This window comes from Suricata suricatta, chromosome 9 (assembly GCF_006229205.1).
Source record: "Suricata suricatta isolate VVHF042 chromosome 9, meerkat_22Aug2017_6uvM2_HiC, whole genome shotgun sequence".
NCBI classification, from domain to species: domain Eukaryota; kingdom Metazoa; phylum Chordata; class Mammalia; order Carnivora; family Herpestidae; genus Suricata; species Suricata suricatta.
In genome coordinates, this window is record NC_043708.1 from 115,359,801 (window position 1) to 115,384,380 (window position 24,580).

Below are 24,580 nucleotides of genomic sequence, written 5' to 3' on the forward strand. Positions count from 1 at the left end.
TTTATGGAAAACAACTTGACAATAAACTATAAAAAAAAAAGAGAGAGAGAGAGAATCTTCTCAATGAGGAGTAACTACCAGCTAGCCATGCAAGATCTAGGAAGAAGTCAGAAACCATCTCTACAGTTTAGGCTAAAAAACCTCATAAGATGCGCAAATCATAGAATTGTTAAAATAAGGAGCACTGCGTGTATATAGTGTATTAGTGCATATAGCGTTTAATGTTCTCTCTCTTCAGGAATTGTTAGTCTTTCCAGCACTGCTAGACAGAGAGAGAAAAAGAGAGAGATTTTCAGCAAATATAGTTTATAGATGTTCCTTACATACTGGATGCTGGAAGAGTTTTCACCCACCAATGGACCTGACAGGTCAGCTCCTCACAGAGAAGGAGTCTTGCTGGTCAAAGTCATCAAAACATAGTTATTCAGAGAAGACAGGACAATTCCAGAAGGAGAAAGAAAGGGAAACTGAATTCATAGGGTCACTTTTTTTTTTATCTCATGTATATTCCTTTTAAAACCTTAAACCTTAATTGCTTTCCTCATTCAAATGTCTTTCTTGCAATCTCTAACTTGTAACTTTGAAGCCAAAAGAAAAAAATAAAGGAAAACATTATTTTACTGTTTTCTTTGATAATTCATTTTCATTTCCTTGTATAGCTCCAAGGACAAGTCTATCAATATTATGAAAGAGAAGGATGAGCAGATTAGAGTCTAGAAACAAGGTGACTGATTCCAAATCATTGACAAAATTAATTTCGGTAAAAAAACATTTAAAACAGTTTGTTTCAGTATTATAAAATCAAATTTCCCCTCAGTGTCATAGGCTCATGAATACATAGGGCATTCACATTAAAGGAGACCAGAGAGGCCACTGCATGCATGTTTCTTCTCCCCAACAATGCCCCCAGCACCCTGGCTTCCATAGGGCACTTCAGTGACCTGGGAGCAGTTGCCTCGGCCCTCTGGGAGAGAAGGTGCAAAATGTCTGCCTCCAAGGCTCAGCCATTCTTTCCATTCCAGTTCTGTACTGTCACAGAATTTCAAGTGCTCTTTGGGGGACAAAGAAAGAGTGGGCACTGTGTTTTGTGCAGACTAGATTGTGTCTCAGGATCTTCCCAGCCCTGGGTGGCTGTCTGGCAGCCTAAGGGCAGGGAACTCAGCAAATGGTGGTGGATAAGCTGGACTCCTATCCCGCTAGGACACTCACCTCATCCTAACTGGCCCAGTTCTGCTCTGCTACTGTGAACTGCAGGGTGACACCAAGTGCAGGGACATGGGTGGTGGGGCAGCTGTATCACCAAAAAGACTTGGCAGAGGCAGCAAGGAAAGGAGAACCAAGCTAACAAAGAGAGGATGGCAGAAGCACAAGGAGGAGGAAAGTGTCTAAATAAGGAAGAACTTCCTGTAAAGATAAAACAAGAAGCAGATTCTCTTAAGTGGCTAAATAAGTCTATGGGAACTCCACAATGGGAATTTTTCAAGGGTGGCCTAGAGTTAAGACTCCTATAGGTAAAAATAACTTCACTTTAATTTCAGAGTTGAATTAATTCTTATATTTTCAACATCATTTCCACTTTGAAGATTATTTTCTTACAAGTGAAATTCACAAACCTGTACACATTTATTAATCCTCTTCTATGTGCACAGAACCCTGGAAAATCAAAGCAAGAAACAAAAAAGAACAGTTTCCAACAACTGAACTCTAGGAGCAGTTAAAAATGTTAGGGTTCAGACCTATTTAGCTAATAGGTATATGAAGAAACATGACCTGATTGCCACAATTGAGAGTTCTCATTTGTGTTTGTTTTTGTTTATTTGTGTTTTGTGGGGTTTTTTTTTCATTTGTATTACTGCAACAGTAGCTGCAGAAAGGAATCAATTAAATGGTAGTGGTGAAGTGTTGAGTGAATACAATCTTTATAGAAAGAAAAATTGGACAATCATTCAAGGAGCAAAGACATGAGCTAAGAAAGGGAAATTTAGGGTGTTAGTTCAGCATGCATAGAGCATCAGGTTTCTGGGAGTGCAGTGAGTAGTGAAGCTGAAACAGGCTGGAAGCAAACTGTCCAAGACCAACAGTGCTGGCTGAGGATCCTTTATTCCACAGGCACCTGGGATCCACACAAGGAATTCCAGCAGAGGAGCAGTGAACTGAGACCCATGTCCAGGTAGAGAGCTGGAGCACCTGTGTGAAGGCAATACGGGAAAGGATACTGTACACAGGAAAGCCAATCAGGAAACTGAAGTAGCCCAGTAAAACAGGATGGGAGCCTGAAGATGGAGGAGAAAAAGTTAAAGATACAAACAAAAATAGTTCCTGGAGCAAAATTCCAGGGATTGGAAGGAAAGCCATGAATGTAGGAGGGAGAAGGGCAGGATGTGACAGAGGGAGCCCATGAAGAGCCACCCCTCCCCCAGGGCTAGTCTGGTTGAGAGGATGATGAGCAGGAAGAAGAGAGGCCAGACAACAGCTGCTAGAGCCTAGGATGCATCAGGGAGTGTGCCCAACTGATAGCCTGTGAGCAAATAAGGTGTTCTCTTTTGCCACCTGCAGTTCTGGAAGCACAGGGGGAAAGTGTGCCATCTTCTCTAAAGGTTGGCCTCCCTTATTCATGTCTGTATTCTTCACAAATGAGGAAGATAAAATATGCACCCCTTTCCCTCTTCCTCTGGATATTTCCTGATACCTCTGCACCTGTGATCTGCCCTTGCACCAAGCTCCAAGCACTCCTGAATGTACACACTGCACTTCTCACATCCCCCACACCCTGATACTGGGGAGAATGTGGTGGTCACTCCAAAGTGGGAAAGTTGTCAACAGGTTTCCTGAAGCTTCTACTGTGCAGGCCATTCTGCTGGTCCCACCCTGGGCACCAGGTGAAGCTGGCAGTGTCAAGAGCAGTCAGTTTAACAAATGGTGACAAAGCACCATGACCCAATGGCAGTGGGCACATCTGCAATGAAACAGGGCCATTAAGAAGGATCCCATTTAGTGGCAATAACCACTACTCATAGTACTCCTTCATTGTAAATGAAATGTCTGGGTCTGGGGAGTGGTAAGACCTTGGTATAGAATGTCATGGCTAAGTGAAGCCCTGAATGTTGTGTTTTACATTTTATTCATATTATTCCAGGTAGTTTCTGTATAATTCAGGAAATTCCCCACTGCAGTACGTAAGTTACTTCCATTATAGCTGATTTGAAATGATGTTTGTGGTTATTTCTATGGAAGAAAAATTATCAAAACATCAGACGCTTTAGTAGGGAAATAATCCTCGGTCATAGCATTGTGGTTTTCAGGAAAATGGTATTTAACTGACATGATTTTGAACTGCAACATCTTTTCTAAGAATCCAAATCATTCTAGTAATTTAAAATGACTAAATTGTACCTGGGAAGAACCACAGGTGAACACATTTCTTCTCATTTTCTTCTCTATTATGGATATTTGTGATTGTTCCCTTCCAACTGATTCAGTGAGGCTAGGCACATACATACATGCCTGGTTAAGATGATCTAACGCAGGCAAATGCCCAGTATCAAAGCAGGCACTATAAGAGGCAGAAGAATGAGAAAGCAGCCTATAACTTGGGCCTCTCAAACCTAGATTCAAAGGAAAAAGGGTGAATGTCCAGTCAACACCAGTATTTAGTGTTCCATGCCTGGCATTGTGCAGATACTAAGGTTTGTTAGTGAAAATGATGCTAAAGATCCTGCTTTCCAGAACTCACATCCCTAAATATTACCCCCTCAATTCTGTTCACAGAGTGCTTCATCCATTCTTTCATCCATATCACCCCACCCACCAACTGCAAGTCTCTGAGTCATACATCTGTGCTAGTAAGGGGATGACAGAAGCACAAATCCATGCCCTGTGGGACTTCTGAGTCTCATAGGAAAGACAGATGTGAAAATAAGTGGTTATCACTTTTATGGAGGTGTTCTGGCCACAGCAACTATAAGGCTACCATAATACATGATGTTCACCTTGACCTTAAGATTCACAACTCCTGCAGATCTCACTTCATGTATGAAATGGGGCACAGTGGCCAGGATGAGCTAAAAACAGTGGGTGCTGTCCAGGCGGGAGGAGGGGGTACTGCCTTCCCCCCTTCTTCATAAGCCAATCTCAGCCAAGTGTCATATCCAGTGACCCATATGGACACCTTCCTTGCCCACCTAGGAAGCCGCATTGCCTGTCAGCAAGGTCACAGGCCCAAGATATGGTTCTTGCTGAACAAGTGAATAGGTTGGTTTCTCACAATGGGAAGTTCATGAAGCACCACTCACACCTGTAGAGCCAGCTTTAGATTCAAGTCCTATTTCCACTTACTCTTTATGGTTGGGTTCTGTGTTCCTCAATATATTTCTCCCTTTTTTAAAGTTTATTTTGAGAAGGAAAGAGAGAGAGAGAGAGAGAGAGAGAGAGAGAGAGAGAGAGAGAGAGGGAGAGAGAGAGAGAGAGAGAGAGAGAGAGATTCCCAAGCAGGCTCCACACAGGGTTCAATCCCACAAACCGTAGGATCATGACCAGAGCCAAAATTAAAAGTCAGACACTTAACCAACTGAGCCGCTAGGTGCCCCTCATGTTCTTCATTAGTAAGTAGAATGATAATCTCTAACTCATAGGACTGTCCTAGACTAGTAATAAAGTATGAAACACAATCCAAGTAGGGAAGCAGCTATTCAAAGAAGGAAGCCACACTTGCTTCCACTGACCTGTCAGTCATCCCTTCTGTGATGCTGAGTCCTGAGAAAGGGGTAAGGATAACGTGTGAACTGCAGCCTCCTTGAAGCAGCAAGTCAGTGTCACAGAAAGTGACAACCTCTTATAAATGACCAGAACCTGTAAAATATGGGAAGGGCACTGTCTTAGTTTGCTAGGACTGCCATAATGAAGTATCACAAACTGGGTAGCTCAAACAAAAGAAGTGTGTTGTCTCACAGCAGCAGGGCTGATTCCTTCTGAGGCCTGTGAGGGAGAACATATTCCTGCCTCTTTCCTAGCTGCTGGTTGTTCGCTGGCCATCTTTGGCATTCCTTGGTTTGTAGACCTCTGCTCTCATCTTCACATGGTGTCCTCCTTATGCGCATGCCTGTGTCCAAATTTTCTTAGTTTTTTTAAAGTTTATTTAAAGGGAAAGAGAGAGAGAAAGAAAGAGAGAGAGAAAGAGAGAGAGTGTTGGGAAGGGGCAGAGAAAGAGGGAGAAAGAGAGTATTCCAAGCAGGCTCCACGCTATTAGTGCAGAGCCCAATGCAGTGTTCCAACTCAGGAACTGTGAAATCAGGACCCAATCTGAAATCAAGGGTTGGACACTTAACTGGCTGAGCCACCTGGACACTCCCAATTTTCTTTTTGCAAGAACACTAGCCTTGTAGGCTTAGGGCCCACCTTACTCCACTATGGCCTCATCTTAACTAATTACACTGACAATGACTCTATTTCCAAATAAAATCATATTCTAATGTAGTTGGGAAAAAAGACTTCCATAAATGAAATTTTCAGTTGGGAAGGTACTGATGGGGGGATACAATTAAGCCCATCACAGATCTCATTAACAATATTTAGAGATGCTATCTGCTGCCTCCAGGGAACTGGGGGACAAGGGCAAAGCTGGCTTTCCAACCCTTTGCATAGTCAGGGTACAGCATTATTTCTGAAAGATAAACTACATAATTTACCTATTCAGTAACTTCCATCAGTTTCCTCCTGAACCTAGAATAAAATCCAAACACATTACTATGTGATCTGGCATCAATAAACAATCATATCTAGCTGTCTCCACTCTCATACAAGGAAACCTTGAGCATGTGGTCACATCCATGTGTTTAATTTCTTTGTGGATCAGCCCACAAATTGAAGTAATAATGTTCATGTTTGTTCAGTGTTTCATGCCATAGGAATTGAAGTTGCATGAAAAACTGTGGCTTTTCCTGGTTTATTACAAAAATCCCATGATCTGCCTCAGCATCTGGCATATAGCAGGTGTTCAGTAGCACTTATTGGATTAATAAACTCTGCTAGCCTGTGTGTCACCCTTGACTTCTCCCATTCTTTAATGCCAATGTGCACTCAATTGTCATGTCTGGGAATTTACATTTCTCAAGTCCACACTCACCTGTATATGCCACCACCACTATTCACTATTCAACTATAGTGAAGTTGCATGGCAATCCTTACACATCTCCCACTCAGTCTTGCCAGCCCCTACTGGGTCATCCCCCACAATGGTACAGAAGGGACTTCTCTGAAAGATACATGTGGCCAACCACACTTAGGAGACTGTAATTGTACCTCGCCACCTGTAGCAACACCTTGACATGGCACATCTCTACTTCCAATTCCTCCACAGGTACATACTAAGGCCACAGTAAACTGGGTGTTGTTTCCTGCCTCTAGGCAAGCTGGACCTGTGTGAAAGCTGTGGGAACCTTGTCAAAGAGAAATCTGAAACCTTCCTCAGATCCTTTAATAATGAGTCCCAATCCAATGGCCCACACTTTCAGAAAATAGTTTTTATATACAACACAAAGAAGGTGTTCTTTTAAGAGGTACATCACATAGCCCATATTGTGAAGAATGAGGGATACCAATTGTGAAATACATGACAGAAATGGAATACCTCAAGATGAAAAAAAATCTATTCATACATTTGAAGGAGTTGCTGTGCAAGATCCCACTAAGAAAGGACAGGCAGATGCTTTATTATCATTATTACTATCTCACTGTTCTTAAATCACTGAACAGTTCACATCCATTCACACAATGGACATTAACATTCCATCCTAGCAGGTAGGGTCTCTAATGACATTTTGTATAAAATGGTGAAGAGTTCCAGCACACAAGAGGACAAATAAAACAGGAGATATAGCATAAGTTTAAAATGCATTGATTTGGGGCACCTGAATGGCTCTGTTAAGCCTTTCTTTGACTTCAGCTTAGATCATGATTTCACAGTCTGTGAGTTTAAGCTCCACATTGGGCTCTGTGCTGACAGCTCTGAACCTGGAGCCTGCTTCAGAATCTGTGTTTTCCTCTCTCTCTTTGCTCCTCTCACACTCATGCTCTGTCTCTCTCAAAAATAAACAAACATTAAAAAAATTAAAAATGCATTGAATTTATGTTTAAGATACACTTGTTAGAATAACTCCCACTGATTTCCTTTTAACTTTAAAGTGTGAATGGTGGTTCTAGCTTTTGAGATATGACAGATGGCTTTTGAGATATGACATGAGGATTGTAAACTCTAGCTCTATTAGCCAGAAGCTTGGGTGATGATATCAGTGGCCTCCATAAGTTTATTGTCAGGATTGATTTTTGCAACAGTAAAAGCACTGGAAAAGTGTTAGCTAATATTATTAGAGAAAGAGAAGTTAATTATAAGCTAATAAAATTGTAATGTAATGACATGGCAAATTGTATGGTGTGCAGGACGTGTATGTGTTCACACATAAAGATATACTAATGGTTATGTAAGTGGAGAAGCAGAAGGTGAAGACAATTTTTATCTTTTTATTCATGTGACACATACTTATCAAGGCATCTGGACTGAATGCTAGGGGAATCAAAAAGAGATATGCTCAAGGACTCACAGTCAAGTGGGCACTTGCTACAGAATGAGGTTTGAAAAAGCCTTTAAATATCATCTTCTCTCTCAATCTTGGAGATTTTTTTTTCTAAGCTCCAGAAATCATTGCCATTTACACTGTGTGGCTCCTCCAGTGTATTCATTTTTTAAAGTTTTATTTACTTAAGTAATCTCTACAGCCAGCATAAAGATCAAACTCACAAACCCAAGATCAAGAGTCGCATGCTCTTCTAACTGAGCCAGCCAGATGTCCCTCCTTCAGTGGGTTCTATTAGTTTATTTAGCAATATGTATATTGCACATATTATTATTTCTACAGGTGTTAGCTTGGTTGGAAATGACTCTGTCCTGTGATAAACCAAATTTCAAACACAGCTTATGTGTGAAAGTATAATTTTTCATTTCTTAAAAGAATATTAAAACTATACACATATGACTACCCTCTTAAACAACCTATAACCTACAAGTGGTCTGATCCTCTAAAGCTAATATCGCTGGAAGAAATACATCATTAACTTTCTCCAGTTTCTCTTGGAGAGTCATCAAACAGGGAAACCCAGGACACACTGGACTCTAGAAAATTCTCTCTTCTTCACTACTCTGAAGGCATTCAGGGAGGTTACTAAAGCAAGAAAAACAATCCAACAGTAATGTTTCACTAGAACTTTACCCTGAGCCCCAAATCACTTCTTTGCTGATTATTAGAAATCGCACTTTATTCCATCTAAACTTAAAATTTCAAACTAAAGGTAAAGGTCATGGACATGATGGGATAACTTGTCTAGATCAACACTCTCACTAAGAACAGACAGAGAGGCTCTATAAAATACATGTAAAAAATCAGTTTGAGGAGTAGACCACATTTCCCATACACTGCCTTCTCCCCAGAGCTCATCTCATGGTAGTGTGGTGCATGATGTGAAGGAGCTAAGGGGAAAGCAGCTGCTAAGAATACAGAACCCAGTAAAGCGTTAGCCAACGCTGCAGTTTGGGGTAGCCAAGGAGTCCTAATTGGAGAGACTGAGATTTCAGAGAAAACAAATGATAAGGAAGTGAACCATACAACACTAGTTTTCCCTAAATATATTTACTGATCAAGCTGCATAAAAAAGAGGTTAAAAATCAGTCATACAAATGGCTTTAAAGAAAAAGCAGATTTTTCAGCCCTTTTTTTGTGCTTGAAACTAAAAAACTAGAGTTTAAAATTTTCTGGAGTGGCACTGGGAAGCATCTCAGGACCTCATTTGGAACCCCTGGGGAGTTATGCCCTGCAGTAGGAGGAAAACAGATCACAGCTAAGCCTCCTGAAAACTGAAGACCAGCCCAAGCCAGCTCTGACCTCCAGACATGAGAGGAAGCATCACCTAGAGCCTCTGCAAGTTTCTGTATACAATCAAACTTATCAGGCACACCGGAAAATAGGGCCAAGCAAAAACAAAACAAAACAAAACAAAACAAACAAACAAAATAAACAGACAATAAAAATCGTGCCACAGATGACTAGATACTTCAGCTTTCAGCCACATTTAGTGATTAATATGTTCAAGGAAATAGATTGTAAAATGGAGAATTTTACCAGAGAACTAACTTATAAACAGTCAAGTAGAAATTTTAGAAATTAAAAAAACAGTAGCTGAAATGAAGAACTCAACAGATGGCTCTCACAGACAACTGGACACAGCTGAGGAGCAGCAGGATGCTGAAAGGTAGGCTGGAAGCTTTTCCACTCACTGAAGCGTGAGGCAAAGGAATGTCAAAAAGTCTACAAGCATACGGGACAAATGGAATGTGCAGGGAATGTGACTGGAGTATTAGATGAGACTGAAGAGAGGCAAAGCATGGTGTAGAAGCAAGATTTTACAAAATAATGGCCAATATTTTTTTTTAAAAGAAAGCTGATGAAAGGTATCAAAGTACAGATGCAAACCTGCTATGAACCTTAAGCAGAATAAATGCAAAGAATACCAAAACAGGGGTGGCACCACGGCACTGCAGACTTCCATATTTTGGACTTTCCTGAGCTTAGATGCCTTCAGAAAAAATGTTTGAAGCATTTGGCATCCTGTAGTAATAATAGATGTTTCTTTAATGGAATGGAACTTCCTCCCTCCTCGGCTTCCATGATTCCACATGGTCTACTGACTTCACCTCTTAAAACTGCAGCCAAAGCAACAGGAGATGGGATGAGGTTCACAGACGTCCCAGTAAGCTTCAGGGCCCACATCCTCCCTCCCCCCACGTGTTCCCCCTGTGGCTGCATGTCCTCCTACAAGTTTTGTATTGTTAGGCCATGGAGCATCGTCTGGTGATGTTTAACCTGCCCTCGTGGGCCTGCACAGCTGCCCCCTTAGTCTCTGGGTAACACAGCATCATAACCACAGCTATTACAGTCCCTTCATGTTGATTTAATCCCTATATGTCTGGGATTTCCTCAGATGTCTCAGTGCCAGCTCTCTTAAAAATAAAGGCAAAGAAGCCAGTCTGAGAGGGCTACAAACTATAGGATCCCAACTACATGAACAGGCAAACTATGGAGACAGTAAAAAATCACCGATTGCTGAGGGTTGGAGCACAGAGATGAACAGGTAAAGCACAGAGAATTTTTAAGGCAGTGAAAATATTGTACACAATACAACAATGGTGGATACTTGTCATTACACATTTGTGAAAACCCAAAGAATGGACACCACCAAAAGTGAACCCTAATATAGACATTAGTACATATGGGGACTCTCTGTGATTTCTCCCCAATTTTCCTGTAAATTTAAAATTATGTTACATGATGTGAGTCAGATAGAGAATGACAAATGCTGTATGATCTTATTTTAGTGTTTTTAATGTTTATTTATTTTTGAGAGAGAAGGAGAGACAGACAGAGAGACAGAGCACAATCAGGAGAGGGGCAGAGAGAGAGGGAAACAAAGAATGCGAAGCAGGCTCCAGGCTCTGTGCTCACAGCTCAGAGCCTGACATGGGATTCAAACTCACAGACCATGTGATCATGACCTGAACTGAAGTCAGATGCTCAACCAACTGAGTCATTCAGGCACCCATGCATGATATTATTTGTATGTGTAATCTAAAGAAACTGAAATCACAATGGTGGCTGGCAGGGGCTGGGAAGTCTGTAATGGGGAGATGTTGATCAAACAGTACAAACCTGCAGCATCAAGATGAGTAAGTTCTGGAAAATCTATAATAAGGAATGGTAAATATAGTGAATAATATTATATTATATACTTGAAAGTTGCTAAGAGAGTATATCTTAAGAGTTCTTATCGCAAAAAAGGGGGAATAACTAGTGTGGTAAATGGAGGTGTTAACTACCCTTATTGTAGTAATCATTTTGCAATATATGTATATCCAAGTGTCAAGCTGTAAATTGTATATTTATACGATGTTATGTGTCAATTCTATCTCAACAAAGCTGGGGAAATATTTTTAAGCTGCTCTAAAAAATAAAGTCTATTAAGGGGCACCTGGGTAGTTCAGTCAGTTAAGTGACTTTGGCTCAGGTTGTGATCTCATGGCTCATAAGTTCAAACCTGAAGCCTGGAGCCTGCTTCATATTCTGTGTCTCCCTCGCTCTTTGCCCTTCCCCTTCCCCCACTTGCAACATTCTCTCTCTCTCTCTCTCTCTCTCTCTCTCTCTCTCTCTCTCTCTCTCAAAATAAATAAGCAATAAGAAAATAAAGTCTATTTTTTTAATAAAAGGAAAATGATTCTAACATTATAATCACTCTGAGCCCGTATCATCTCAACTTCCAAGTTGAAGCTGAGGCTCAGTACGTGCTCTTGGCTTATTTTGATATTGACTGCAAAAGTGCAGTAGGTCCTCTTTGGAACTGCTGCTCTGGTATCTCCATCCCTGTGAACTGCACATACTCACTATAGTCACAGTAAGCAGGAAATAGCAGTATCTTCTCTACCATGACCTTGTGAAGATCAAAGGAGATGAGGTCAGTAACACTGAGTAGGTATCAAAGCATTGGTTTTCTTTGAACCTTTCCTAAAAGGTTGCTTATGGTGAACAGTCTCAAAAATAAATGCGCAAGCTCTTCTGATCTGCAGACTCCCAGTCTTGAAACAAACCATGGACAAATTCCATTAAGAATTGTGCACATTTAGGGGCACCTGGATAGTTCTGTGGATTAAGTGTTTGACTCTTGATTTCAGCTTAGGTCATGATCTCACAGTACATGACACTGAGCCTCATATTAGGCTCTGTGCTGATATCATGGAGCCTGCTTGGGTCTCTCTCTCTCTCTCTCTCTCTCTCTCTCTCTCTCTCTGCCTCCCCTTCTCATTCTTTCTCTCTCAAATTAATAAATAAACATTAAAAAAAGAACTGTGCACACTTAGATATGCTGTAGTGACAAAGTTAGAGAATGTGATTAAGGATTACCAAAAAAAAAAAAAAAAAAAAAGAAATTCTCTTCAACCCATGTGAACATTTCTAATTTATTCAATAAACAGAAAAAGCATAAGCAACTACCAGATAAACAAGATGATGAAAATCAGTCTGTTAAACTATAGTGAAATGCAGTTTCATTTTATTTAGCAGGGAGAATGTATGAAAATGAATCTTCAGTATTAATAATATCAATTTAAGAAGCAGAAAAGTGGGAGGTAGGACAGGAAAAAGAACTAGAAATAGCTGTTTTTTCTCTCTCCTTGGTTGTCAAATGAATATTTGGTGGGGGGAAAGGAATAAGTTTATCAGGCCAAAGCCTGTAATCCTAAAGCATTATGGTCAAAACTCCCATAAAAATTTACACCCTTAAATCCTGTACACATCTCAAAATTATGCCTTTTCCCCCATAATATATTCTTTAATTTTCTTGGTCTCTCCCATATTATTCTTTTTTATTATTCCTGACTCAATTCCCAATACCCATTTACACCATTAGTCCTTTACTCTTAAATTGCTTTTATTTTTCGTGAGGTCCATGTTAGAGAACCTTACATTCTTTTGAAACTGCATCATTTGGGGTCACAGACAGAGTGGATGTATGTGATATACTCAGCGATGTGAGAAGAACCCCTTTATCATTTGACTTCCAAGCAAAGTTTGGGAGTTTGGAGGTTTCCAAGTTTTGAGCATAAAGGTTAAAAACAGTCAGCCTTCAAGAAGTAAATGCACAAAGAGTGAACCCTACTGCAAATGTTTGAGTGATGATAAGTCTCTAGAGGTTCAACGATTGTAACAAATGTACCACTCCATTTGGGGGGGAGGGCAGTGTTCATAAGGGGAAGGCTGTGCAAGCGTGAAGGCAGGGTATGTGGAAATCTCATACCTTTCTCTCAATATTGCTGTGAACCTAAAACTTCTCTAAAAAATAACTCCTTGTTTAAAAAAACATTTAAATAAAAAGTTCTTTCTTTTCTGCCACCTGCTTATTTTATTTTATTATTTTTTAAAATATAATTTATTGTCAAGTTACCTAACATATAGTATATACAGTGTACTCTTGGCTTTTGGAATAGGTTCTGTGATTCATCACTTAAATACAACACCCAGTCCTCATCTCAACAAGTGAGTCCTCACTGCCCATCACCCATTTTCCCTGGCCCCTTAAGCCCCACCTGCCCATCAACCCTCAGTTTGTTCTCTATATTTAGGAGTGTCTATGGTTTGCTTCCCTCTCTGTTTGTAACTAAATTTTTCCTTCCCTTCCTCAATGGTCTTCTGTCAGGTTTCTCAAATTTCACATATGACTGAAGACATATGATATCCATCTTTCTCCGACTGACTTATTTCACTTAGCATAATACCCTCTGTCCAGTTTCATCAACGTTAAGGAGCCCAAATGTCCAATAACTGAGGAATGGATAAAAAAGATGTGGTATATACATACAATGGAATACTACTAAGTGGTGAAAAAGCAATTCTGAAGCTCCTGACTAATGAGACTCTTGAATCATCCCTCAGTGCTACTGGATATCCCTGCCTCTGGGAAGTTTGGTGTTGAATTTAACTTTGCTCTGGCCCCCTGTGTACCATGATGCTTTGTTCATGAATCTGGGCTTACTCTTTCCCCTCATCTTTGTCTTAACCTGCACACAGCACCACACAAGACACACAATATGGCAAACATTTACTGAACAAAGATGGAAATAGACAAATTCACCCCAGAGAACATAGGAATTGAATATTTAAATGTATCTTTGTGTATCTAGATTGATCTATCTATTTAACTATTAAACAAACTTTTGCCTCCAATTTATACTTTGCTTAGCTGACATAAGTTAATAGTACATTAAAATTCTTCTTGGTACCAGACAGGGGTCAGTCTAGACAACTCTAACTCTGCTGAGAAATGACCATAAACTATTTCCAGAGCAATGCATTTCCCATCATTCAGCTTGCCCACTGTTGCCTAGACACATTCTTCACTTTCACAAATAACAAGCAACCAACATTTATGGGTTTAGCCTTTCACTGCAGTAGAGATACCACCCTAGAAAACCAAAAAATAAAAAAAAAGGACCAATAAATTTTCAAGATATTTAGGGCATTTTTTAAGTGGGGGTTAATTGGAAACATTTTCTACTCAATCTCACTTATTAAAAATCTAACAGCAGTATTTGGTGTGTCTACCACAGGACATATATTATTTTGATGTTAATTATTTTTCTCAGATAATGAAAGTCTTACAACACCTCAGACCATTTTACGATCAATCACCCCACCTTGATGAAGGGGTTAGAGTAAATTATTTTAAATAATAATTTTAAATAATTGTTATCTCTATGCCATGTACTTTCTCTCTCCCCCTCATTTTTAAAAGATAAGTTTTTATTTTTATTTTTTTATTTATTTGAAAGAGAGAGAGAGAGAGAGAGAGAGAGAGAGAGAGGACAGAGAGAGACAGGTAGAGGGAAAGAGAGAGAGACAGAAGCTCACAACTGTAAGATCAGGATCTGAGCTGAAATCAAGATCAGATGTTTAACTGACTGACCACCCAAGCACCCGTCTGTCTCTCTTTACAAGGGAGAAAGGGGCCTGATTAGAGATCTTGCTAGATTTGAACTAATCTCATAAATTATGACCCACACATATCTTAGATGAAAGTAAGTCTGCATACTTCCCAAATGCAAAAGTCCATCTGGGGCAAACCTAAGGATGAAGGCCAACTCTTCAGAAAGGCTTCAGAGCCTTAGTTCCAGGAAGGTCCAAGGTGCTGCCTACCCACACCACGTTCCCTTGGCTTTCAAACAGCATGTCAGCCCCTCATTCCCAAAATGGTTCACACACCAGTCTTCCTGATTTTTACTGAGGACCTCCCCATGCTGTTCCACTTGGCAAATCCCTACCGATAGATCATGTTTCAGAATGAGACCTCACCAGAGAAATCGATTCCAAATGCTGCCAGATTTCCCAAGAGGTTGCCTATAGTTAGCAGAGTCCTTATCACTCTTGGGTATTGTCACTTAGTCTCCTCCTCTGAAGCCTATGACTTTCAGATAAAAATTTCTATCATTTCCAATAACAAAGTTTAATCCTGGGCACAAAGTAGATCTCAGAGTTTTAAGAGTTCATGAAAATATCTAAGATATACAGATGCAAGCAGTTGTTTCTAAAATAATTTTGTAACTCTATCTCTACAGAGGCACTTCTTTCTTAGTATTAGACATACCTTAGTGTTGGACATTAGGGTGGTAAATAATATGGAAATAATGTAAGAAAATAAAATTCCAGAATAAGACACAAATGAACTAAGAAGTGATTATATTTTTTATGCAGTTAACTGAATAATTATTTATCAAGGAAGAAGAACTATACATTCACAAGTTACATTTTACAATCTGCAGCCCATAAGCTGAGTGAAATGAATTATCTTTTATTTACTTCACCTCTTTGCCAGTGTTCCATCTCCAATTTATGGATGGCATGTTTTTTTTTTCCAGTGAGCCACTCATAAAAATAATTTTACCCCTACATGGAAAACTTTATATCATCAGAGAAAGAATGAACACTTTTAATATCTGGCAATGAAAAGAACTGATTTTGCTACTAATTCTGGAGGGATTATTTCCATCCACAGAACACTGCAATGAAAAGATAGCATCTAAGTCAGCATTTTGGCAATCCCCCCATGCCGCAGCCTCACCCCCAAGCCCAGGAGCCAGTGTGCAGCAGTGAAGTACAAAGAAGGCACCCAGTATACAAGATTCCCTGCAATCACTGGGTCCACAAATGCAAATGCGTGCTCCTGGAGCCCTGGACACCACTCCAGGAGCCTCACCATGGCCTGGAGCATCTTGTAAAACACTTAAACATATTCCAGCATCCCAGCACTTTCCTCATAGCTAAGCACTTTTCATAGGGAAAGCTTTCTTTCACATTACAGTTACTTCTAGAGTTCATTTTGCCTCTAAGTCTGTGAAAATACCCTTTCAAGAAAATCACATACTTGATTTCATACCTTCTCCTGTTTAAAAAAAAAAAAAAGGTATTTACCCACTTTGTTCGAACTGAAAAGTATATGCTGTATAATCTCAGATGCTTCCCTAAAACACACTAAAAGGCATGTCATTGGGGCCCTGAAAAACTGACCAAAAGTCAAAAAGCTGTCATTTATATTCATCCCTGATATTAGTAAAATTAGATATAGTCAATGGCTGCATAATTGCAAATGATCTCATCTGAGAATCTATGTGCAATAAATACATGTGTGGAGAAGGTAGGGGATGAGGTACCTTTTAAATACAAGAGCCATGTCTCACTACTAGGGTCATAAATTCCACTCTTTGATTTTTAAGATAGTTTTCAATACTTAAGCTACCAATTAATGCTATAGACTTAAGAAGTCAATTATGAGTTTAAACCTGCATGATAAATCTTGAGCAGAAACTCACAATGAGAATGTAAACAAGAACTGATAAGGAAGTCTTCAAATCAGAAAAGAAAAGAACTTCTTACCATGTTTATTGATGACACAGGACCAATGCTGTTAACATAGATGTCCACATCAATCACAGTTGGTTTTACTGTGAAGAAAAATACATGTGTGTTAACACTTTGTGCCAGAGAGACAGAGGAAAGCAATATTCAACTTCCTTTGATTCATCCGCTAACACTTCATGGGTATATTGGGAAAGGGTGGATTTTCCTTTGGATTTGCTGTATAGTGGCAATTCAAACCTTTCCTGTCTTCCTTTTTAAAATTCTCAAAGGATGAAAAATTCTTATTTGTATTTAATAAATTCTTGGGGAAAGAAAGGACATTTATACACCAAAAGCTGCCAAGAGAAGAGGACTATAAAGATATTCTACATTATTTGTTAAGCTGATTATATGGCAAAAAAAAAAGCTATAAAATGATAAAAACAAAAGACACTACATAAGTAATTTAATGTCAATGTTTCCTATAAAGCCAAACCCTAGAGATGAGTAATATCAGGGATGGCTCTAGTTCCTTATCCATCACCTGACTGCTCAGCAAATGCTCTAAAACAAAGTGACTCAAAGCAAGATCTGGAGAGTACATGCATCAGAGAAGAATAATGAATACTGATAATTGTTACTGTTAGAACTTAAAGACATGTACACATATCATAGATTTATCATCTTATAACTTAAAAAAAACACTTTAGTAAATCAAGGAATTACAGTTTCAACTATGAGGGCATAAAATATACATGATGAGAGATTATGATGCAACATTGTGTATCAGAGGTAAAATTGCTTCATGTCCCCTGAAAGAAAACAGTTTCTCTTTCCTTGGTAGGAACCAGTAATGAGATTGCAGAGAGTCGGGAGCTCATGCCCTCTGAAAAGAAGGAGGTTGTCTTTCCTCAGCATTTAGCAACTGATAAAAGGAATGACAGTACTAATTTCAGAATATTTCTGCCCCAGAAGAACATGAACAAGACTCTGAACCTGAAACAAATTGTTTCTATGGAAACAAGAGTGTTTTTATCTGCAATCATTTCAATAAGCTTTCTTTAGTTTGGCTAAGTAACTAATAATTCACAAATGGACTTTAGCACTCTACTTTGTGAACTATGAGTGGCACTTCTGAGCTCATCATCTCATTAAATTGCATATCCAACAGTCTGTAGCCCAAGCCATGTTTTAAGGACCTCCATAAAAATGAAAACAATGATTATGAATTTGTGCCAACTACTCTAACATCTGTCAGGACAAGCAAGTCGTATTAGCTTCAAAAAGATGTTGGCATTTTGGAAAACACCCCAAAACAATTCTATGTATTATGTATGTAGTGTTTACATTTCATAAAAGGACTGTTTTTTAAATTTTAGACTGAGATTTGATAACTACTATGAATAGAAAGTAGCATCTTTCTTCAACTTCATAGGATTCAACAAGTTTACTGTCTCCAGCCACTGCATAACCTTTGGTGATGTCATACAAAAACCTGTTTTAAGTCAGTCATTTGAGAACCCACTTTTTTGCAAGAGACTTTTCTGGCTGTTTTATGGTATTAGAGCTTAGGCTTCCAGAGCTTTTAATCTCATTAAATGAGAAAGGACCTATAGGCAGAAAGCCTTAACAACTTGAAGTAGGAAGAGCCAAATGAGTATTAAGTGCAATGAAGGTTTTAAGGGATAGTAATTTGGAATAAATACACACATGCACACACATACACACAGACACACGGACATGCACATGTACACACAAAATGGAGAAATTAATTGTTTGAAGCAAATGCTCTTTTAAAGCAGCACCATGCTAACGTAAAGGGAGATTTTTAAGAAAGTGGCTCTGACAGTGGCTCTGGGAAAGAGAATGACCACAGGTAAGTTTATAATTCAAAGACTCAAGATTAGGCCCTGACAGATGATCTTTGACAAGGGAACCAAGATCATTTAAATGGGAAAAGGACAGTCTCTTCAACAAATGGTATTGGATATACTGAATATCTGCATGCAAGAGAATGATGTTAGTCCTTACACTATATACAAAAATTAACTGAAAATGGATCAAAAACCTAAAGGTAAAACTGTAAACTATGAAACTCTTAGAAGAAAACATAGGGGGAAAGCATCATGATATTGGAGTTGACAATTATTTTTTGGATATGACACCAAAAGCACAGGTAACAATAAATAAATAAATAAATAAATAAATAAAGACTACATCAAAAAAAATTTTTTCTGTGTATCAGACACAGTCAACATAGTGTAAAAGCAAGCCAGATAACTGAAGAGAACATTTACAAATCACATGTCTCACAACATAGAAAGAACTCCTGAACTCAACAACAAATAAGCAAAAACCCTGATTTAAAAATGGCCAAAGACTTTTGACATTTCTCTAAAGATATGCAAATCATCACTAAGCACATAAAAAGATGCTCAGCATCATTAGTCATTAGGGAGATGCAAATCAAAACCACAATGAGATACCACTTCACGTTCATTATGATGGTTAACATTAAAAAAAAAAACCCAGAAAACAACAAGTGGTGGCAAGGATATGGAGAAACAGAAACTCTCATGCATGTGGGAATGTAAAATGATATAGCTACTGTGGAAAACAGCATGACATTTCATCAAAAAAATTAAACACAGAATTACATTACCTAGCAATTTCACTTCCCAAAAGAATTAACATCAAACATATATTTGTATACCCATATTCATAGCACCTATTCACAAAAGCCAAAGGTGAAAGCAACCCAAGTTGTCCCATGAAAGGATAAACAGATAAACCAAATGTAGTGTATTCATATGTGATATTATTCAATCTTAAAAAGGAAGGTCATTCTGAGTGTTTTGTATTCTTTTATGCAATGGTCAGTCATGTGTGGCCACAATAGAAGAGGTTCAGAATAACAAAGTTTTTTATACTCACAGTCTTAGAGACAGGAGATATGCCTTGCAGAACCACATGGGAAAGACACCAAGGTGGTCAGGAGGCAGAAGATAGGGCAAGGCAGAGGGAGAAGACACTTCTGCCATGATCACAAGTAGGGTTTCCAAGGGAAAGACACAGAGTGTAGGATAAACAGCTAGGATTGACTAGTTTGAATTCTTCCTGTGATCTCTAGTGACCTTGGGATGATTAAGGCAGAAGAATATTGCTTCCTGCATTGTAAAGACCAGAGAGAGGGAGTATGGCTCTGGATTGGTTAGCTTGCACATCAAAGGTACAGAAGAATTGGCTAGTCCCAAAAGAGCAGCCTCTTTTCAATTTAAAAGCGGTTTTAAGATATCAAAACATAATATTCAGAAAATTAAAATATGCATATATATGTATATACAATACAGTGACACATGGATGAACAATGAGGAAGTTTTACTAAGTAAAATATGCCAGTCAAAAAAGACAGCGACTTTATAATCAACTTATATGAGTCACTTGGAGTAATAAAATTCAGAGACAGAAAGCGGAATGGTGGTTGCCAAGGGCTGGGGGAAGGAGGAATGGGGAGTTAGTGTTTAACGGGAGCAGAGCTTCAGTCCTACAAGATGATAAGAGTTCTGGAGAGAGATGGTGGTGATGGTTGCAAAACATGTGAATATATACAAGACCACTGAAATGTACACTTAAAAGTGGTCAAAATAGTAAATTTTATGTTACACGTACTTTATCACAACAAAAAAAAAAGGATTAAGCTCTGGGTAGTTGTTGGAAGAATGAACAGTTATACAGAGGTAAAGAAGTCACAAGTGGGGAGAGAAGGGTGAGGGGATGGTGATCCTCTTAGCGAATAGGGGCAGATTGTATTGAAAAAGAGTATAAAATAGGGCTGATGTTACTGGGTCTCATACAGTTTGTCCAAAACAAATTCACTTTTCAATTCTTAATCTGAATTCCACCTTACCAATTTGGATATTATTATCTCCTAAAAAATCAGAATTAATATGTTTGAGACAAATCAGAAACTCATATATTGTGCAACATAAATGGACATGGAAAGATGGACTGAGTAAGCCTCAACAAGCTTCAGCCACATTTATTACCTTGAAAGACTTATGTGGCCCAAAGGGCAATAATGTAGACTGCCTTTCTACCTGCGTCTGTCACAAAACCAATGAGCATGCTTGCTCGTTTATTTTTCTCCACTCTACCAGCAGCATACACATGCCAAAAGAAGCATCCTAGATTTATCAATTATGAGTTGAAGAAATGACCTGGAAACACAGGCAAGAAATGGCACATGTCAAAGTGGCCTTGTCAAAAGAAGAGTGTAGGGCCAGGGTGGCTCTGTCTGTTGATGGACCTAGAGGCATATGGCTGACTTCTGCTCTTCAGAATACTACTTAGAGCCTGGAGGTTAACAGATTTGTTGTTGATTGTGAACACAAAAGGAATTCCATCATGATATAAAGTAAATAAATTTTATTTCAGTGCAAGAAAGTCCAATGTTTTGACCCTTGACATCCAAAACCACATCTAATATAGCACAAAATTCCTATTAGACAAAATTAGTCTTTCTTGTGAAAAGAAAAATATGTCAAATTAATTTTAGTTCCAAAATTCCAAACAAATTATCTGTTAAGGGGCCTTATTTATGTATATAAATGAGTACTTCCTGGAAGGTGTTTAAAATGCAAAGCCTTGGGGTGCCTTGGTGGCTCAGTCTGTTAAGCATCTGACTTCATCTGAGGTTGTGATCCTGTGCTTCGTGGGTTTAAGCCCACACTGGGCTCTGTGATGACAGCTCAGAGCTGGGGCGCTCCTCCCCCACTTGGGGTGTCTCTCTGTGTCTCTCAAAAATAAAAATAAAAGTTACAAAAAAATTAAATGCCAAATCTGAATAAAACAGGTAACAAAAGCATTTCTGTGTAATCTGTCACCAGTTTGCTGCTCCCCAAATATTTCTCCTTGCCATATGTGGTGGTTACTGTTCTGATCTTGGACCCCCAGAGGTGAGCACTGATGTCATTCAATAAATCAGGTATGCCACATCTGTCAAAATAAGGTCAGTTCTGAGCTTCTCTTACAAGGTACAAGGCAGACTGGTTAATGTGATTCCATATCTTCTCTTAACTTTTTTAAGAGGAAATGGAAAGGTGTATCAGGCTGGCTCCTCAAAACCCCCAGAATTCTCTATAAAACCATAGAATTATGATAGCATATTTTACTTTAGAAAAATTATGGAAGAAAACAAAAATTATAGTGAAAATAGAGGAGGTATGCTTGGTGCAATGTGGATTCATGGGCATTGAGTGAGTCAGTTGTCAGTTCTTCTGGGGAAGGTGGAAGAGAGGGACTCCATCCCAGAAGGAATGAGGCTAAGGATTAGCAATAATAATCTTTTGTTTTTTCTTGACTCATTTGATTAATGTCTCTTATAAATAATAGCTTCATACAAATTATGAATAAATCTCTGAGGTCTTTTAGGAAAAATTATTTTACATGTAGTAACTGAGAAGAAAGATGTATACGCATTCTCTGAATCTCCATATTGTTAGGTCACTTGCTACTTTTAGATCATGAACATCCCTTAACTCTCCCATTGGGGACTGTCCCCTGGAGAGAAGGGTTTACAGATGACTCAGCTTCACCCCTTCCCACAGCATCTGCCATAGCTCCTGGCACACCGTAGGTACTCATTGGATACTGGATAACTTCGGTACCTGAAAGCTGTGGTTTTACTATTTTAAATGTATTTTACATGTTAAATGTTCATATCAGATTGAAAACTGAAACAGGAAGAATAATTTTTAAATTATGAACCTGATGACAACCACAGGTTGATGCAATTAGTCAATAATCAAGACCAACTAGTCAAGAGCTGATAAAAGATTGTCCAAGACAAGGATATTCCTGGAAATAGACATTTGTTACAACAGAAATTATATTAACTCCCTGGTAGAAGAAAAAGCTGAGAGTGGCATTGGGAGAGCAAATGAAACCATTTATATTCATTCATAAACAAGCAAGAAATAGACAATGGCAGAAACACAGATTAGAATACATGGGATATAGGGCCAATAAGTGTTGACAGGGACAGAAACCGCAGAGTGGAGGAAGGCTCCAGGTGATTATAGCTCTCCACAGGAGGCAATCCTTCATGAGCTGGACCCAGATTGGCAGCAAGAGGGAAGAGAAATGGAGACCCCAAAGGACACTGAGTAAATGTACGAAGTAAAGCAACACAGCCAGTAAAGCATGCCTTCTGGCTATACAAAGTAGCTATGCCATTTACCAGTTCTTTAATCTTGAAAAGTATCTTAACATTTCTATGCCTCAGTCTCACTATGTGTCAAGATGAACTGATCATAGAACCTAATTCATGGTAGGGATGGTTAGACTGTTGTGAAGTAAAAGTAGGAGTTCAGTAAATGTTTGCTATTGCTCCTGGGGTCCCTGGAGTTAGACACAGAAAAGAATGCCAAAGTCTTGCATTTGTTGCCTTTCAACTAATATTTATGTCTAAAAGTCACCCTAGTCACTTAAATTCTACTTTTTAATGAAAATCTTAAATATACTGACAGAAATATTTAAATATCAGCAAATAAATTTTTAAAAAGGGAGAAGTAAGTAATGCCAACTCATGCTTATGAATGTTAAATAGAAAAGTTCGTCCAGTGGCTGAGAACCTCCCTTACTGTCTTCACTGCCTTTGGGGAAAAATGGGGACTCATCTGCTGTCAGCCCCTCTAATTTATTGCCCCCTTCCTTTACCTGACGCAAGAGTCCTGCTGGGCAAAACAATGCATTAGGTAGACTGACAGCCCCCCCCACACAACCATCACTGACTTCCTGTTAATTACTGTCTCCTTTCTTGCTGATACCCACAGACAAAAGCATTAACATTTATTAAATAGCACTGTACTAAACATTTGCATTTAATCAGTATGTAATATTCTCATTCTCATTTGAAAGATAGGCAGCTAAAACATGACTGAGGAGGTAACGGAGGAGAATCCGTCCTATGCAGGATCCTGCAGCTTCACTGGAGCAAAATCTCAGGGTTTCACATTCAACTTCCCAGAGGCATAAAGGAATTCTGGGTAACAATGACTTCAGTGGGAGCTTATCATCATCATCATCATCATCATCATCATCATCATCATCATCACCACAAATAACCTTTCCAGACTTTTCTTAAAATGCAATACTGCCTCTACGGCATACATTACATCCATCTATATCATCTCAGTAGAAATGTGTTTTCAAATGCTTTTCTCAAGATGGGAGAATACTAGGCTATAGGGGATGGGTGAAGGGATTTGGAGAGCAGGTGCATAGAATGGGCAAACTTAATTGATATTACAGTATTGCCAAGACTCTTCAAAAATGTTTGACATAGGTTGGCATCAGAGCATTGAGAGTACTATTATGGATCCCATTTCAGCTCTGTTAGGGTTTCTACTTGGCCAGGTAACTTGGTTCTGAATTTCCATTAGAAGGTTTATAGCTCATCCCATCTCCACTAATCCCAGAACTCTGGATGCCAATCTCAAAGGCTTACTTCCTTCTTAATCATTCTTTAAGTATATGATTTCAAGTGGGCCAATAAGTGTTAAAAGATCAAGACACAATAGTTATCACCTCAGATCTGGGTCATACCTGGTAAGTAATATGGAAGAAGGCAAACAGTGAGATTTTGCTTTTGTATACACTCATAAAAATTCATTACTAAAGTAGACAGAGAATTCATATTCTCAAAATAACGAAGAGTACTGGTGTTAAAATTCAGAACCAGAACTTCAGAGCAACAATGGGTAGGTGCTGAAAACTGGTATCTAAATTTTCACATCTTAAAGAAGTCTGGTGTTAAGAATATAAGGAAATTTAAGGGAGTGACTGGGTGGCTTGGTTGGTTAAGCATCTGATTCTTGATCTTGGCTCAGGTCATGATCTTATAGGTTTGTGAGATCAAGCCCCACATCACACTCTGCACTGCCAGCATGGAGCCTCCTTGGGATTCTCTACCACCCCCCGCTCTTTCTCTCCTCTCTCTCTCTCACTCTCAAAACTAAAATTAAAAATAAAGGAATTTAGGAAGTAATATGCAAAATCTAATAATCTTATAAATTTGACTCAGAAGTAGTCACATGACC

The 24,580-nt window shown here is 39.0% G+C and overlaps 1 protein-coding gene across 1 annotated transcript in view; it reads right to left on the bottom strand.

Annotated features, from left to right (window-relative positions):
• The window catches only part of GABRG3 (gamma-aminobutyric acid type A receptor gamma3 subunit), a 666,709-nt gene that overhangs the window by 607,633 nt on the left and 34,496 nt on the right, over nt 1-24,580 (bottom strand). Inside the window, exon 3 of the mRNA XM_029952275.1 lies at nt 16,518-16,585. Within this exon, the coding sequence (XP_029808135.1) occupies nt 16,518-16,585 (68 nt within the window). The remainder of the gene's footprint in view (nt 1-16,517; nt 16,586-24,580) is intronic.